Source organism: Oncorhynchus masou, chromosome 23 (assembly GCF_036934945.1).
Source record: "Oncorhynchus masou masou isolate Uvic2021 chromosome 23, UVic_Omas_1.1, whole genome shotgun sequence".
Taxonomy (NCBI): domain Eukaryota; kingdom Metazoa; phylum Chordata; class Actinopteri; order Salmoniformes; family Salmonidae; genus Oncorhynchus; species Oncorhynchus masou.
In genome coordinates, this window is record NC_088234.1 from 10,032,599 (window position 1) to 10,052,598 (window position 20,000).

General features: G+C 43.6%; 1 protein-coding gene across 1 annotated transcript in view; it reads left to right on the top strand.

Moving 5' to 3' along the window:
* The first annotated feature begins 18,372 nt into the window (after nucleotides 1–18,372).
* The window catches only part of sema4f (sema domain, immunoglobulin domain (Ig), transmembrane domain (TM) and short cytoplasmic domain, (semaphorin) 4F), a 118,498-nt gene continuing 116,870 nt past the window's right edge, over nucleotides 18,373–20,000 (top strand). Inside the window, exon 1 of the mRNA XM_064931098.1 lies at nucleotides 18,373–19,341. Within this exon, the coding sequence (XP_064787170.1) occupies nucleotides 19,251–19,341 (91 nt within the window). The 5' untranslated portion in view covers nucleotides 18,373–19,250. The remainder of the gene's footprint in view (nucleotides 19,342–20,000) is intronic.

The window sequence follows — 20,000 nt, forward strand, 5'->3', positions numbered from 1 at the left end:
GTGTTACGGTACAGAGTCAATGTGGAGGCTATATACAGGGGGTACCAGTACAGAGTCAGTGTGGAGGCTATATACAGGGGGTACCGCTAAAGAGTCAGTGTGGAGGCTATATACAGGGGGTACCAGTACAGAGTCAATGTGGAGGCTATATACAGGGGGTACCAGTACAGAGTCAATGTGGAGGCTATATACAGGGGGTACCGGTACAGAGTCAGTGTGGAGGCTATATACAGGGGGTACCGGTACAGAGTCAGTGTGGAGACTATATACAGGGGGTACCGGTACAGAGTCAGTGTGGAGGCTATATACAGGGGGTACCGGTAGTGAGTCAATGTGGAGGCTATATACAGGGGGTACCGGTAGTGAGTCAATGTGGAGACTATATACAGGGGGTACCGGTAGTGAGTCAATGTGGAGGCTATATACAGGGGGTACCGGTAGTGAGTCAATGTGGAGGCTATATACAGGGGGTACCGGTAGTGAGTCAATGTGGAGGCTATATACAGGGGGTACCGGTAGTGAGTCAATGTGGAGGCTATATACAGGGGGTACCGGTAGTGAGTCAATGTGTGGAGGCTATATACAGGGGGTACCGGTACAGAGTCAGTGTGGAGGCTATATACAGGGGGTACCGGTACAGAGTCAGTGTGGAGGCTATATACAGGGTATTACGGTACAGAGTCAGTGTGGAGGCTATATACAGGGGGTACCGGTACAGAGTCAGTGTGGAGGCTATATACAGGGGGCACCGGTACCGAGTCAGTGTGGAGACTATTTACAGGGGGTACCGGTAGTGAGTCAATGTGGAGGCTATATACAGGGGGTACCGGTAGTGAGTCAATGTGGAGGCTATATACAGGGGGTACCGGCAGTGAGTCAGTGTGGAGACTATATACAGGGGGTACCGGTAGTGAGTCAGTGTGGAGGCTATATACAGGGGGTACCGGTAGTGAGTCAATGTGGAGGCTATATACAGGGGGCACCGGTACCGAGTCAGTGTGGAGACTATATACAGGGGGTACCGGTAGTGAGTCAATGTGGAGGCTATATACAGGGGGTACCGGTAGTGAGTCAATGTGGAGGCTATATACAGGGGGTACCGGTAGTGAGTCAGTGTGGAGACTATATACAGGGGGTACCGGTAGTGAGTCAGTGTGGAGGCTATATACAGGGGGTACCGGTAGTGAGTCAATGTGGAGGCTATATACAGGGGGCACCGGTACCGAGTCAGTGTGGAGACTATATACAGGGGGTACCGGTAGTGAGTCAATGTGGAGGCTATATACAGGGGGTACCGGTAGTGAGTCAATGTGGAGGCTATATACAGGGGGTACCGGTAGTGAGTCAGTGTGGAGGCTATATACAGGGGGTACCGGTACAGAGTCCATGTGGAGGCTATATACAGGGGGTACCGGTACCGAGTCAGTGTGGAGGCTATATACAGGGGGTACCGGTAGTGAGTCAATGTGGAGGCTATATACAGGGGGTACCGGTAGTGAGTCAATGTGGAGGCTATATACAGGGGGTACCGGTACAGAGTCAATGTGGAGGCTATATACAGGGGGTACCGGTACAGAGTCAATGTGGAGACTATATGCAGGGGGTACCACTACAGAGTCAATGTGGAGACTATATACAGGGGGTACAGAGTCAATGTGGAGGCTATATACAGGGGGTACCGGTACTGAGTCAGTGTGGAGGCTATATACAGGGGGCACCGGTACTGAGTCAGTGTGGAGGCTATATACAGGGGGTACCGCTACAGAGTCAATGTGGAGACTATATACAGGGGGTACCGGTAGTGAGTCAATGTGGAGGCTATATACAGGGGGTACCGCTACAGAGTCAATGTGGAGACTATATACAGGGGGTACCGGTAGTGAGTCAATGTGGAGGCTATATACAGGGGGTACCGCTACAGAGTCAATGTGGAGATTATATACAGGGGGTACCGGTAGTGAGTCAATGTGGAGGCTATATACAGGGGGCACCGGTACCGAGTCAGTGTGGAGGCTATATACAGGGGGTACCGGTAGTGAGTCAATGTGGAGGCTATATACAGGGGGTACCGGTAGTGAGTCAATGTGGAGGCTATATACAGGGGGTACTGGTAGTGAGTCAGTGTGGAGGCTATATACAGGGGGTACTGGTAGTGAGTCAATGTGGAGGCTATATACAGGGGGTACCGGTAGTGAGTCAATGTGGAGGCTATATACAGGGGGTACCGGTAGTGAGTCAATGTGGAGGCTATATACAGGGGGTACAGAGTCAATGTGGAGGCTATATACAGGGGGTACCGGTACCGAGTCAATGTGGAGGCTATATACAGGGGGTACCGGTAGTGAGTCAGTGTGGAGGCTATATACAGGGGGTACCGGTAGTGAGTCAATGTGGAGGCTATATACAGGGGGCACCGGTACCGAGTCAGTGTGGAGACTATATACAGGGGGTACCGGTAGTGAGTCAATGTGGAGGCTATATACAGGGGGTACCGGTAGTGAGTCAATGTGGAGGCTATATACAGGGGGTACCGGTAGTGAGTCAGTGTGGAGGCTATATACAGGGGGTACCGGTACAGAGTCCATGTGGAGGCTATATACAGGGGGTACCGGTACCGAGTCAGTGTGGAGGCTATATACAGGGGGTACCGGTAGTGAGTCAATGTGGAGGCTATATACAGGGGGTACCGGTAGTGAGTCAATGTGGAGGCTATATACAGGGGGTACCGGTACAGAGTCAATGTGGAGGCTATATACAGGGGGTACCGGTACAGAGTCAATGTGGAGACTATATGCAGGGGGTACAGAGTCAATGTGGAGACTATATACAGGGGGTACAGAGTCAATGTGGAGGCTATATACAGGGGGTACCGGTACTGAGTCAGTGTGGAGGCTATATACAGGGGGTACCGGTAGTGAGTCAATGTGGAGGCTATATACAGGGGGTACCGGTAGTGAGTCAATGTGGAGGCTATATACAGGGGGTACTGGTAGTGAGTCAGTGTGGAGGCTATATACAGGGGGTACTGGTAGTGAGTCAATGTGGAGGCTATATACAGGGGGTACCGGTAGTGAGTCAATGTGGAGGCTATATACAGGGGGTACCGGTAGTGAGTCAATGTGGAGGCTATATACAGGGGGTACAGAGTCAATGTGGAGGCTATATACAGGGGGTACCGGTACCGAGTCAATGTGGAGGCTATATACAGGGGGTACCGGTAGTGAGTCAGTGTGGAGGCTATATACAGGGGGTACCGGTAGTGAGTCAATGTGGAGGCTATATACAGGGGGCACCGGTACCGAGTCAGTGTGGAGACTATATACAGGGGGTACCGGTAGTGAGTCAATGTGGAGGCTATATACAGGGGGTACCGGTAGTGAGTCAATGTGGAGGCTATATACAGGGGGTACCGGTAGTGAGTCAGTGTGGAGGCTATATACAGGGGGTACCGGTACAGAGTCCATGTGGAGGCTATATACAGGGGGTACCGGTACCGAGTCAGTGTGGAGGCTATATACAGGGGGTACCGGTAGTGAGTCAATGTGGAGGCTATATACAGGGGGTACCGGTAGTGAGTCAATGTGGAGGCTATATACAGGGGGTACCGGTACAGAGTCAATGTGGAGGCTATATACAGGGGGTACCGGTACAGAGTCAATGTGGAGACTATATGCAGGGGGTACAGAGTCAATGTGGAGACTATATACAGGGGGTACAGAGTCAATGTGGAGGCTATATACAGGGGGTACCGGTACTGAGTCAGTGTGGAGGCTATATACAGGGGGCACCGGTACTGAGTCAGTGTGGAGGCTATATACAGGGGGTACCGCTACAGAGTCAATGTGGAGACTATATACAGGGGGTACCGGTAGTGAGTCAATGTGGAGGCTATATACAGGGGGTACCGCTACAGAGTCAATGTGGAGACTATATACAGGGGGTACCGGTAGTGAGTCAATGTGGAGGCTATATACAGGGGGTACCGCTACAGAGTCAATGTGGAGATTATATACAGGGGGTACCGGTAGTGAGTCAATGTGGAGGCTATATACAGGGGGCACCGGTACCGAGTCAGTGTGGAGGCTATATACAGGGGGTACCGGTAGTGAGTCAATGTGGAGGCTATATACAGGGGGTACCGGTAGTGAGTCAATGTGGAGGCTATATACAGGGGGTACTGGTAGTGAGTCAGTGTGGAGGCTATATACAGGGGGTACTGGTAGTGAGTCAATGTGGAGGCTATATACAGGGGGTACCGGTAGTGAGTCAATGTGGAGGCTATATACAGGGGGTACCGGTAGTGAGTCAATGTGGAGGCTATATACAGGGGGTACAGAGTCAATGTGGAGGCTATATACAGGGGGTACCGGTACCGAGTCAATGTGGAGGCTATATACAGGGGGTACCGGTACAGAGTCAGTGTGGAGGCTATATACAGGGGGTACAGAGTCAATGTGGAGGCTATATACAGGGGGCACCGGTACCGAGTCAGTGTGGAGGCTATATACAGGGGGTACCGGTACAGAGTCCGTGTGGAGGCTATATACAGGGGGTACAGAGTCAATGTGGAGGCTATATACAGGGGGCACCGGTACCGAGTCAGTGTGGAGGCTATATACAGGGGGTACCGGTACCGAGTCAGTGTGGAGGCTATATACAGGGGGTACCGGTACCGAGTCAGTGTGGAGGCTATATACAGGGGGCACCGGTACAGAGTCAGTGTGGAGGCTATATACAGGGGGTACCAGTACAGAGTCAGTGTGGAGGCTATATACAGGGGTACCGGTACCGAGCCAGTGTGGAGGCTATATACAGGGGGTACCGGTACAGAGTCATTGTGGAGGCTATATACAGGGGGCACCGGTACAGAGTCAGTGTGGAGGCTATATACAGGGGGCACCGGTACTGAGTCAGTGTGGACGCTATATACAGGGGGCACCGGTACTGAGTCAGTGTGGAGGTTATATACAGGGGGTACCGGTACTGAGTCAGTGTGCAGGGTAGTTACAGCCATGTAGGTGGGGGTGAAGTGACTCTGCATATCTATGCATAGTCATGGGGGGGGGGGGTCAATGTAAATGTAAATGTCCAATCAATTGAATTTCCCACAGGTGGACTCATCTCAATCATGATCAATGGAAACAGGATGTACCTGAGCTCAATTTTCAAAGTTGTTTTTTATTTGCAGAAATTTCTCAAAAACAGTTTTTGCTTTGTCATTATGGGGTACTGTGTGTAGATTGATGTGGAAAATTGTTTATTTAATCCATTTTAGAACAAGGCTGTAACGTAATAAAATGTGGAAAAGGGGAAGGGGTCTGAATACTTCCAGAATGTAATATAGTCTACACCTTCACAATAAATCCATGTAATATAGCCTACACCATCACAATAAATCCATGTAATATAGCCGACACCTTCACAATAAATCCATATAATATAGCCTACAACTTCACAATAAATCCATGTAATATAGCCTACACCTTCACAATAAATCCATGTGATATAGCCTACACCTTCACAATAAATCCATGTAATATAGCCTACACCTTCACAATAAATCCATGTAATATAGCCTACACCTTCACAATAAATCCATGTAATATAGTCTACCTACACCTTCACAATAAATCCATGTGATATAGCCTACACCTTCACAATAAATCCATGTAATATAGCCTACACCTTCACAATAAATCCATGTAATATAGTCTACCTACACCTTCACAATAAATCCATGTAATATAGCCTACACCTTCACAATAAATCCATGTAATATAGCCTACACCTTCACAATAAATCCATGTAATATAGCCGATACCTTCACAATAAATCCATATAATATAGCCTACACCTTCACAATAAATCCATATAATATAGCCTACACCTTCACAATAAATCCATATAATATAGCCTACACCTTCACAATAAATCCATATAATATAGCCTACACCTTCACAATAAATCCATGTAATATAGCCTACACCTTCACAATAAATCCATGTAATATAGCCTACACCTTCACAATAAATCCATATAATATAGCCTACACCTTCACAATAAATCCATGCACTATAGCCTACACCTTCACAATAAATCCATATAATATAGCCTACACCTTCACAATAAATCCATATAATATAGCCTACACCTTCACAATAAATCCATGTAATATAGCCTACACCATCACAATAAATCCATGTAATATAGTCTACCTACACCTTCACAATAAATCCATGTAATATAGTCTACCTACACCTTCACAATAAATCCATATAATATAGCCTACACCTTCACAATAAATCCATGTAATATAGCCTACACCTTCACAATAAATCCATGTAATATAGTCTACCTACACCTTCACAATAAATCCATGTAATATAGCCTACACCTTCACAATAAATCCATATAATATAGCCTACACCTTCACAATAAATCCATGTAATATAGCCTACACCTTTCATAATAAATCCATGTAATATAGCCTACACCTTCACAATAAATCCATATAATAAAGCCTACACCTTCACAATAAATCCATGCACTATAGCCTACACCTTCACAATAAATCCATATAATATAGCCTACACCTTCACAATAAATCCATATAATATAGCCTACACTTTCACAATAAATCCATGTAATATAGCCTACACCATCACAATAAATCCATGTAATATAGTCTACCTACACCTTCACAATAAATCCATGTAATATAGCCTACACCTTTCATAATAAATCCATGTAATATAGCCTACACCTTCACAATAAATCCATGTAATATAGCCTACACCTTCACAATAAATCCATGCACTATAGCCTACACCTTCACAATAAATCCATATAATATAGCCTACACCTTCACAATAAATCCATGTAATATAGCCTACACCTTCACAATAAATCCATGTGATATAGCCTACACCTACACAATAAATCCATGTAATATAGCCTACACCTTCACAATAAATCCATATAATATAGCCTACACCTTCACAATAAATCCATGCACTATAGCCTACACCTTCACAATAAATCCATATAATATAGCCTACACCTTCACAATAAATCCATGCACTATAGCCTACACCTTCACAATAAATCCATATAATATAGCCTACACCTTCACAATAAATCCATGCACTATAGCCTACACCTTCACAATAAATCCATGTCATATAGTCTACCTACACATTCACAATAACTCCATGCACTATAGCCTACACCTTCACAATAAATCCATATAATATAGCCTACACTTTCACAATAAATCCATGTAATATAGCCTACACCTTCACAATAAATCCATGTAATATAGCCTACACCTTCACAATAAATCCATATAATATAGTCTACCTACACCTTCACAATAAATCCATGTAATATAGTCTACCTACACCTTCACAATAAATCCATGCACTATATCCTACACCTTCACAATAAATCCATGCACTATAGCCTACACCTTCACAATAAATCCATGTAATATAGTCTACCTACACCTTCACAATAAATCCATGCACTATAGCCTACACCTTCACAATAAATCCATGTAATATAGTCTACCTACACCTTCACAATAAATCCATGCACTATAGCCTACACCTTCACAATAAATCCATGCACTATAGCCTACACCTTCACAATAAATCCATGTAATATAGTCTACCTACACCTTCACAATAAATCCATGTAATATAGCCTACACCTTCACAATAAATCCATGTAATATAGCCTACACCTTCACAATAAATCCATGTAATATAGCCGATACCTTCACAATAAATCCATATAATATAGCCTACACCTTCACAATAAATCCATGTAATATAGCCTACACCTTCACAATAAATCCATGTGATATAGCCTACACCTACACAATAAATCCATGTAATATAGCCTACACCTTCACAATAAATCCATATAATATAGCCTACACCTTCACAATAAATCCATGCACTATAGCCTACACCTTCACAATAAATCCATATCATATAGCCTACACCTTCACAATAAATCCATGCACTATAGCCTACACCTTCACAATAAATCCATATAATATAGCCTACACCTTCACAATAAATCCATGCACTATAGCCTACACCTTCACAATAAATCCATGTCATATAGTCTACCTACACCTTCACAATAAATCCATGCACTATAGCCTACACCTTCACAATAAATCCATATAATATAGCCTACACCTTCACAATAAATCCATGTAATATAGCCTACACCTTCACAATAAATCCATGTAATATAGCCTACACCTTCACAATAAATCCATATAATATAGTCTACCTACACCTTCACAATAAATCCATGTAATATAGTCTACCTACACCTTCACAATAAATCCATGCACTATAGCCTACACCTTCACAATAAATCCATGCACTATAGCCTACACCTTCACAATAAATCCATGTAATATAGTCTACCTACACCTTCACAATAAATCCATGCACTATAGCCTACACCTTCACAATAAATCCATGTAGTATAGTCTACCTACACCTTCACAATAAATCCATGCACTATAGCCTACACCTTCACAATAAATCCATGCACTATAGCCTACACCTTCACAATAAATCCATGTAATATAGTCTACCTACACCTTCACAATAAATCCATATAATATAGCCTACACCTTCACAATAAATCCATGTAATATAGTCTACCTACACCTTCACAATAAATCCATGTAATATAGCCTACACCTTCACAATAAATCCATGTAATATAGCCTACACCTTCACAATACATCCATGTAATATAGCCTACACCTTCACAATAAATCCATGTAATATAGCCTACACCTTCACAATAAATCCATGCACTAAAGCCTACACCTTCACAATAAATCCATGTAATATAGTCTACCTACACCTTCACAATAAATCCATGCACTATAGCCTACACCTTCACAATAAATCCATGCACTATAGCCTACACCTTCACAATAAATCCATATAATATAGTCTACCTACACCTTCACAATAAATCCATGCACTATAGCCTACACCTTCACAATAAATCCATTTAATATAGTCTACACCTTCACAATAAATCCATGCACTATAGCCTACACCTTCACAATAAATCCATGTAATATAGTCTACCTACACCTTCACAATAAATCCATGCACTATAGCCTACACCTTCACAATAAATCCATGTAATATAGTCTACCTACACCTTCACAATAAATCCATGCACTATAGCCTACACCTTCACAATAAATCCATGCACTATAGCCTACACCTTCACAATAAATCCATGTAATATAGTCTACCTACACCTTCACAATAAATCCGTGCACTATAGCCTACACCTTCACAATAAATCCATGTAATATAGTCTACCTACACCTTCACAATACATCCATGTAATATAGCCTACACCTTCACAAGAAATCCATGTAATATAGTCTACCTACACCTTCACAATAAATCCATGTGATATAGCCTACACCTTCACAATAAATCCATGATTTATTTTAGACAGGTCTAAAGAAGCATGATATGAAGAACATGTGGTCTATTTCGGAAGAACAGAATAGCATATATATATATATATATATACAGTGCCTTGCGAAAGTATTCGGCCCCCTTGAACTTTGCGACCTTTTGCCACATTTCAAGCTTCAAACATGAAGATATAAAACTGTATTTTTTTTGTGAAGAATCAACAACAAGTAAGACACAATCGTGAAGTGGAACGACATTTATTGGATATTTCAAACTTTTTTAACAAATCAAAAACTGAAAAATTGGGTGTGCAAAATTATTCTGTGGGATGCGATCGATCCCAAATTAATACGACTAGTATAAAAAAAAGCAAAAAAAGCAAAACATTTTTTTAAGCGGAATTACACTACAGATTACAGCATTTAGCTTCAAATGTTGATTAACTATTGAGAAGGCTATTTCTTCACATTGTAAGCACAGTAATGCTGTAAGCGCAAATGTCCCCAAATGCAATCAATTAGTGAGAAAACACCATTTTCCAAACTGACCGCAAACGCAATTATGCAAATATAAATAAATAAATATAAATACATATAAATAAATATAAATATAAATATATATTATATATATAATATCGAATAATATATAAAAAATATAATATTATATATAAATATAAATATTACATATTTTTTTTATATATATATATAGAAGTGCATTTTTTAATGGGGAAAATGATCCTCCCCAAACGTGAAACTCACTTGCTGCGTATGTACAGAATGTACAGTATGCCAGTATGTACAGTATGTACAGTATGCCAGTATGTACAGTATGCCAGTATGTACAGTATGCCAGTATGCCAGTATGTACAGTATGTACAGTATGTACAGTATTTCAGTATGCACAGTATGTACAGTATGTACAGTATGTCAGTATGTACAGTATGTACAGTATGTACAGTATGTACAGTATGCCAGTATGTACATTATGTACAGTATGCCAGTATGTACAGTATGTACAGTATGCCAGTATGTACAGTATGCCAGTATGTACAGTATGTACAGTATGCCAGTATGTACAGTATGTACAGTATGTACAGTATGCCAGTATGTACAGTATGTACAGTATGTACAGTATGTACAGTATGTACAGTATGCCAGTATGTACAGTATGTACAGTATGCCAGTATGTACAGTATGCCAGTATGCCAGTATGTACAGTATGCCAGTATGTACAGTATGTACAGTATGTACAGTATGCCAGTATGTACAGTATGTACAGTATGCCAGTATGTACAGTATGTCAGTATGTACAGTATGTACAGTATGTACAGTATGCCAGTATGTACAGTATGTACAGTATGCCAGTATGTACAGTATGTACAGTATGCCAGTATGTACAGTATATACAGTATGCCAGTATGTACAGTATGTACAGTATGTACAGTATGCCAGTATGTACAGTATGTACAGTATGTACAGTATGCCAGTATGTACAGTATGTACAGTATGTACAGTATGCCAGTATGTACAGTATGTACAGTATGCCAGTATGTACAGTATGCCAGTATGTACAGTATGTACAGTATGCCAGTATGTACAGTATGTACAGTATGTACAGTATGCCAGTATGTACAGTATGTACAGTATGTACAGTATGTACAGTATGCCAGTATTTACAGTATGTACAGTATGTACAGTATGTACAGTATGTACAGTATGCCAGTATGTACAGTATGCCAGTATGTACAGTATGTACATTATGTACAGTATGTACAGTATGTACAGTATTACAGTATGCCAGTATGTACAGTATGTACAGTATGTACAGTATGCCAGTATGTACAGTATGCCAGTATGTACAGTATGTACAGTATGCCAGTATGTACAGTATGTACAGTATGCCAGTATGTACAGTATGTACAGTATGCCAGTATGTACAGTATGTACAGTATGTACAGTATGTACAGTATGCCAGTATGTACAGTATGTACAGTATGTACAGTATGCCAGTATGTACAGTATGTACAGTATGTACAGTATGTACAGTATGCCAGTATGTACAGTATGCCAGTATGTACAGTATGTACAGTATGCCAGTATGTACAGTATGTACAGTATGTACATTATGCCAGTATGTACAGTATGTACAGTATGTACAGTATGCCAGTATGTACAGTATGTACAGTATGCCAGTATGTACAGTATGTACAGTATGTACAGTATGCCAGTATGTACAGTATGCCAGTATGTACAGTATGTACAGTATGGCCAGTATGTACAGTATGTACAGTATGTACAGTATGTACAGTATGCCAGTATGTACAGTATGCCAGTATGTACAGTATGTACAGTATGCCAGTATGTACAGTATGCCAGTATGTACAGTATGTACAGTATGCCAGTATGTACAGTATGCCAGTATGTACAGTATGTACAGTATGCCAGTATGCCAGTATGTACAGTATGTACAGTATGTACAGTATGTACAGTATGCCAGTATGTACAGTATGTACAGTATGTACAGTATGTACAGTATGCCAGTAAGGCTCTACACCCCTTATAAAGCAGATTAATGTGCTTGATTTTAAGAAGTTATTTGTCCAGTGTAGTGGGCTCGGCTACATGAGGTGTCCGACTATGATTTGAATGCTGTTTCTTGCCTTAATGCACACAAGCTGGGCATTTCAAAAGTGACAGGCTAATATTGTCACCCATCAGATTGTTCTTCATTTTATATTACCTTTATTTAACCAGGCAAGTCAGTTAAGAACAAATTCTTGTTTTCAATGACAGCCTAGGAACAGTGGGTTAAGTGCCTTGTTCAGGGGCAGAACGACAGATTTGTACCTTGTCAGCTCAGGGATTTGATTTTGCAACCTTCTGGTTACAAGTCCAACACTCTAACCACTGGGCTACCTGCCATCTTGTCTTTACATATACTAAATGATAAATGTGTGAAATGTATTTTTGATTTGGAACAGACCATTAACATGCACCTGTATTGAAACAGGGGCAGCGAAAAATAAATAAATGTGATCTATGCACTTAAATAGCGAATGGACAATGTTTTTCATCGTGGTTCACTTTCATGCTAGCCAGGTAGTCTATACTCTTGTTGTAAAGCGAATCCATGTGCTTGATATTAGGAATGTTGAAAAATAAATATAGTAGGCCTAGCATATAGAAAGTTGATAGGATTCCTCCTCTTTTTAATAGAGGCCATCACTCTGTTTTCTCACACAATTGCATGGCCTATAGAAATGTTGCGCAACATGAACTCATGGGCTCTCATGAAGAGTACCAGGCAGTTAGCAAGTTTGATAGATGACCATCAGCAGCATGAGAGCTTGGAGAAGCCTAATTACCATGACTAAGCAGTCACGTTAAATTTGACTGCCGTCATGACCTGTGACCGAGGAGGGGATGGTAGATATATTTTAGTACTAGTGGACACCACAGAAGCAGAAATTAAGGGTGTAAATTAAGCTTACCTCTGCTGCTAGGGGTGTAAATTAAGCTTACCTCTGCTGCTAGGGGTGTTTCTCAGAGGGGCAGGTAGGGTTCTATATCTCACCGGAAGACAGATGACTCAGAGGGGCAGGTTGGGTTCTAAATCTCACCAGAAGACAGATGACTCAGAGGTGATTAGAGTCATAGAGGGGAGTCTGACCCTTACAACACAGCAGGTAAAAGTGACTCATTGAATTTTCCCATCCTGCTCTGTCACACACACACACACACACACACACACACACACACACACACACACACACACACACACACACACACACACACACACACACACACACACACACACACACACACACACACACACACACACACACACACACACACACACACACACACACACACACAAAACCAGGACCCCCCACAACCCACACGTAGCACGAAATGAATCAACTTCCCCAGGCAGATTGCAATAGCACCGTACCCAGTATGGTGTAGATTGGCAATCCTGAGGTGTGTGTGCTTGCATATGTGCAAGCTATTCTGTAGAGAGAAGGCTGGGGCAGCTCTTTATCCAGCTGTTAATCCAGCCTCCAGTCCAGTCCCAGTGTCTTCACTCCTCCTATCCCCTCTTCCCTCCTCCCCCTCCTCTTCCCTCCTCCTATCCCCTCTTCCCTCCTCCCCCTCCTCTTTCCTCCTCCTCCTCCTCCTCCCTCCTCCTCCTCCTCCCTCATTCCATTCCCCGCTTCCCTCCTCCTCTTCCCTCCTCCTATTCCTTCCTCCTCCCTCCTCCTCTTCCCTCCTCCTCCTCCCTCCTCCCTCATCCTATCCCCTCTTCCCCCATCCTCCTCCCTCATCCCATCCCCTCTTCCCTCCTCCCTCCTCCCTCATCCTATCCCCTCTTCCCCCATCCTCCTCCCTCATCCCATCCCCTCTTCCCTCCTCCTATTCTCTCCTATTCTCTCTTCCCTCCTCCCTCCTCCTCCTCCCTCCTCCTCCTCCCTCATCCTATCACCTGGATAGCTGGTGATGGATGGATGAATTAATAAATAATCAAATCATTCCCTCTTCTCCTCAAATCAAATCAAACTTTATTAGTCACATGCGCTGAATACAACCTTACAGTGAAATGCTTACTTACAGGCCCTTAACTAACAGTGCAGTTCAAGAAATAGAGTTAGGAAAATATTTACTAAATAAAGTAAATATTTACTAAAAAAGTAACACTAGAAAACTACATAACAATAACAAGACTATATACAGGGGGTACCGGTACCGAGTCAATGTGCGAGGGTACAGGTTAGTCGAGGAAATTTGTAAAATGACTATGTGTAACGGCGTTCTTCTTTAGTTGAAAGAGAGTCGGACCGAAATGCAGCGTGTAAGTTACTCATGTTTATTTAGTGAAGACAAACGAACGAACTATACACGAATAACTAATAAATACAAAAATAACAAACAGAACGTGAAACCAATTACAGCCTGACTGGTGCAAACTACACAGAGACAGGAACAATCACCCACGAAATACAAAGCGAAAACCAGGCTACCTAAATACGGTTCCCAATCAGCGACAACGAGAATCACCTGACTCTGATTGAGAACCGCCTCAGGCAGCCAACCTATTAAACACTCACACACCCCTAATCAGCTACAATCCCAAACACTACAAACCCCAATACGAAAATACAATACATAATAACCCCATGTCACACCCTGGTCTGACTAACTAATAAACTAAAACACAAAATACTAAGACCAAGGCGTGACACTATGCATAGATAATTACCATGGGGGAGGGGGGGGGGTCATAATACATAATTCAGGGGGGCCATTTGAGTAATTGTTCAGCTGTTAATTAAGGAGCCTTTTGGTCCTAGACTTGGCGTTACGGTACCCCTTTCTGTGCGATAGCAGAGATAGCAGAGATAGCAGAGATAGCAGAGATAGCAGAGAAAACAGTCTATGACTAAGGTGACTGGAGTCTTAGACAATGTTTTGGGCCTTCCTCTGACACCGCCTAGAATATGAGTCCTGGATGGCAGGAAGCTTGGCCCCAGTGATGTACTGACGCCGGAGACGGACAAGTTCACTACCAGGTCTCTGTCTGGGGCTGATCATGGAGAGAGGAGAGCTAGGCAGTCAGTCTCTATTACAGGTCTCTGTCTGGGGCTGATCATGGAGAGAGAAGAGCTCGGCAGTCAGTCTCTATTACAGGTCTCTGTCTGGGGCTTATCCAATAGAGAGGAGAGCTCGGCAGTCAGTCTCTATTATAGGTCTCTGTCTGGGGCTTATCCAATAGAGAGGAGAGCTCGGCAGTCAGTCTCTATTACAGGTCTCTGTCTGGGGCTTATCCAATAGAGAGGAGAGCTCGGCAGTCAGTCTCTATTATAGGTCTCTGTCTGGGGCTTATCATGGAGAGAGGAGAGCTCGGCAGTCAGTCTCTATTACAGGTCTCTGTCTGGGGCTGATCATGGAGAGAGGAGAGCTAGGCAGTCAGTCTCTATTACAGGTCTCTGTCTGGGGCTTATCCAATAGAGAGGAGAGCTCGGCAGTCAGTCTCTGTCCCCTCCACACAGTTTCTCTAACCCCTTCACGGTCCCCACAGACATGCAATCTTTACATAACCATTTTCGGCTGATGTAAAAAGGGTTTTATAAATACATTTGATTGATTGACGGGAGATTGTGATGGAGAGAGGCAGGGATGGAGATTGTGATGGAGAGAGAGAGAGGCAGGGATGGAGAGAGGGAGGGATGGAGATTGTGATGGAGAGAGAGAGAGGCAGGGATGGAGATTGTGATGGAGAGAGGGAGAGGGAGGGAAGGAGATTGTGATGGAGAGAGGGAGGGATGGAGAGAGGGAGGGATGGAGAGAGGGAGGGATGGAGATTGTGATGGAGAGAGAGAGAGGGATGGATGGAGAGAGGGAGGGATGGAGATTGTGATGGAGAGAGAGAGAGGCAGGGATGGAGAGAGGGAGGGATGGAGATTGTGATGGAGAGAGAGAGAGGCAGGGATGGAGATTGTGATGGAGAGAGGGAGGGATGGAGATTGTGATGGAGAGAGAGAGAGGCAGGGATGGAGATTGTGATGGAGAGAGGGAGGGAAGGAGATTGTGATGGAGAGAGGGAGGGATGGAGAGAGGGAGGGATGGAGATTGTGATGGAGAGAGAGAGAGGGATGGATGGAGAGAGGGAGGGATGGAGATTGTGATGGAGAGAGAGAGGGAGGGATGAAGAGAGGGATGGAGATTGTGATGGAGAGAGGGAGGGATGGAGATTGTGTTAGAGAGAGAGCGGAGGGATAGAGGGAGGGATGGAGATTGTGATGGAGAGAGAGAGAGAGGGATGGATGGAGAGAGGGAGGGATGGAGATTGTGATGGAGAGAGAGAGAGGGAGGGATGGAGAGAGGGAGGGATGGAGATTGTGATGGAGAGAGAGAGAGGGAGGGATGGAGTGAGGGAGGGATGGAGATTGTGATGGAGAGAGAGAGAGAGGGAGGGATGGAGAGAGGGAGGGATGGAGGGAGGGAGGGAGGGCAGTGTAGAAAGAAGAGGAGGGAGGGAGCAGATGTCACAAATTGCTATATAGAAAACCAGCCATCTTCCCCTCCCTCCCTCCCTCCCTCCCTCCCTCCCTCCCTCCCTCCCTCCCTCCCTCCCTCCCTCCCTCCCTCCCTCCCTCCCTCCCCCTCCCTCCCTCCCTCCCTCCCTCCCTCCCTCCCTCCCTCCCTCCCTCCAGTGGATCCATGAAGACATTATTAACAGAGACGACTCAGATGTCTCTCGCCTCACCAGGAGGGTGGGAGTTAACCGTGGCTGGTACACACACACACACACACACACACACACACACACACACACACACACACACACACACACACACACACACACACACACACACACACACACGCACGCACACACACACACACACACACACACACACACACACACACACACACACACACACACACACGCACACACACACACACACACACACACACACACCTCTACATTAAGCAGACCAGTGCAGGGTCACGGCTTGCCTAGTCCCCACACCAGGAGCTGAATAATAATATGGAGTCCTATGTCCCAAACACCACCCTATCCCCTAAATAGTGCACCACACTATGGGCCCTGGTCAAAAGTAGAACACTATATAGGGAATAGGGTTCCATCAAGGACACAGCCATGGAGGACAGATAAGTAACCGTGACAATCCCTTTAAAAACCTCTCGCTGTGCCTGATTGGTTCCTGTCGCTAATTCATGCGCATGTTATAGGATGTGGGGCTAGCTGATGCTTCACCAGGGAATGCACTGCAGAGAGAGAGAGAGTGTATGTGTGTGTGTGTTTCCTGGTATTATGTCCATTTAAATAGATTGTTCACATAGTTAAGCACATATGGGGAGACTAGGTATACATTTGATTTAAATCAAGGTTAGGATTCACCCCTGTCTGTGCGTATTTATACTGTATGCCTGTAGGCTTTCCAATCAGTTAATATAGCCTATTTCCAAATGCCTTAATAAAAAGGACTATAGTGTTAAAACAGTCTATATATTCATCAGATTCTCATGTCTTTCAACTCTATTTTTATTATATTCTTCATTTCTCCACCTTCATCCTCTCCTCCTCCTCCTCCTCCTCCACCTCCTCCTCCTCTACATTAATCCGTGTCCTGACCCTGGTCCTTTGTCCTCGGGGTTGGTACTACTCTACACCCATGCCCCGGTGGCCCTGTGAAATCCTGCGAGTCGAGTCACCCACGCGCTCCCTCTGATGTTGTTGTTCTCGTCCAGATTAGAGAGAGAGAGAAAGAGGGGAGGGGGGGGCAGATGGAGGCCGAGTTGAAAAGTCTTCACAAGTAGCAAACCCTCAATGGATTTATCAAAGACGTGGCAGCAGTGAACCACACTGTGTCGCACGCGCTAATCTGACACTTCTGTTGACACTAATCATCAATCGTCCCGTCACGAACCCTTGTTTTGCCCTGCATGTGCTCGGGAATATTACCAGGTTAAATTGAGACACGTAAATAAATGAAAGACGTCTCATATGTATTTGTTAACCCATTTCACTATAGACGTATACGCCAAGACAGTAATATGTTATTTAAAAAATATACATATTCTCAAATTCAGTCTTGATTGACACTTTTTATCAGATGGCTATTGAAATTTAATATCTGTACGTTATAAAAGCCAAATTGCCTCACGTTGTTAACATGATCTATTTATCAGGATTTATAACATTGTAATTACTAACATTAGGCCTAATATAAAATATAAATATTATTATCATGATATTGTATATAGTCCTACACTGGTATTATTATACAAGTACTATGATAAACTTAATCTGATCACATGACATCATCACCTTACCTGTTGTCGTTTCCAGTGTCACTCGGTGGGGCGGGGCTCGAGACTGGCTCTGCGCTCTTCAGGCGGTTCACAACGAATTTACATTACATCTACACTTTACTCCTATTCCGCGGTCGTTTCACTTTTACCAGGGGTAGAATTTGTTTTATCGGAGGTCGAGAGGAATTTTATTTATTTGTTCCATATTTAGTTCACGGGGATCATTTGTTAAGATTTATATTCGGACGGTTTGAATTATTTTTCACCACCAACAGCGGGACAGCACGAGCGAGCGACAGGGACCGGAGCTGAGAGAGAGACACGTCTTGTGCTGAATAAAACCTCAAGAGCTCGAGATACAGAATGGACATTATTACCAAAGGATGGCACTATAAATGTCTCCTAACTTTGTATTACTTTGCACGCAGTTCGTGAGAAATAACATAAACAATATTTATATTTAATCCATATTTATGTTGACCTCTGCTATTTAAATGCTTCTGTCTTCAAATGGCTAAATGGACTGTGCGCTGAAAGCTGATGCAGTTATTTGATTCGATGTTTTATTTGATTTTGATTCGATGTTTTAGAATCCTCATTAGCCGACGCCAATGGCAACAGCTCTAAACTGCGCTATCATTGGCCTGTGAGTCAATTCAAACGAACAATTATAATATATTATATATATCGATATATATATATTATATTTTAGTTCATTTTTTGAGACGTTTTAACATTGTATTCAATTTCCTTGTATTGTTGTCGGATTGTGCGTTCTCCTTGAGCGCCCTGAACGGAAGAATCTAAACACACATCCACCGGGGATTATAGCCTCTTCGCATGATGACGCCTCTCAGCTGAGACCGGGACCTTTACGTTAAAACCTAGGACCCAGGACCAGAGCCTACCGGTACGACTGTGAGCCCGGAGCCGAAACATGAGGGCGTCTGGCAGGGTGATCTTCTGGCTCCTCACGGCGGTGTGTTCGCTCTCCAGGTCTCGGACGGCCACTCTGGGCAGTGTTAGAGGTAAGCGTCAGTTATAGTCCCCTACATGTACATGATCCAGACAGTAAAGACATTGTTTTGTCAAGTGAATGTCAACAACCTCGAAACAGCTACTTGATGTAGGACAGGTATTTCTTACTGCGTTATAGCACAAATAACAATGCAGTACAGACGCCTGTGATCTGTCCCAAATTGTACTATATTCCCTATATAGTGTACTACTTTGGAGGTAGCCTATAGCACCTTATGGTTAGCTGATTCAGCAGGTGCCAGAGCTGTATGGACAGGTCAACAAGTGTATTTGAACCCAGCTGAAGGTGTGTGTCCATAGAGGAAACAGAGTGATAGAGGGAACAGAATGATAGAGGGAACAGAGTGATAGAGGGAACAGAGTGATAGAGGGAACAGAGTGATAGAGGGAACAGAGAGAACAGAGTGATATAGGGAATAGAGGGAACAGAGTGATAGAGGGAACAGAATGATAGAGGGAACAGAGTGATAGAGGGAACAGAGAGAACAGAGTGATATAGGGAATAGAGGGAACAGAGTGATAGAGGGAACAGAGTGATAGAGGGAACAGAATGATAGAGGGAACAGAATGATAGAGGGAACAGAGTGATAGAGGGAACAGAGAGAACAGAGTGATATAGGGAATAGAGGGAACAGAGTGATAGAGGGAA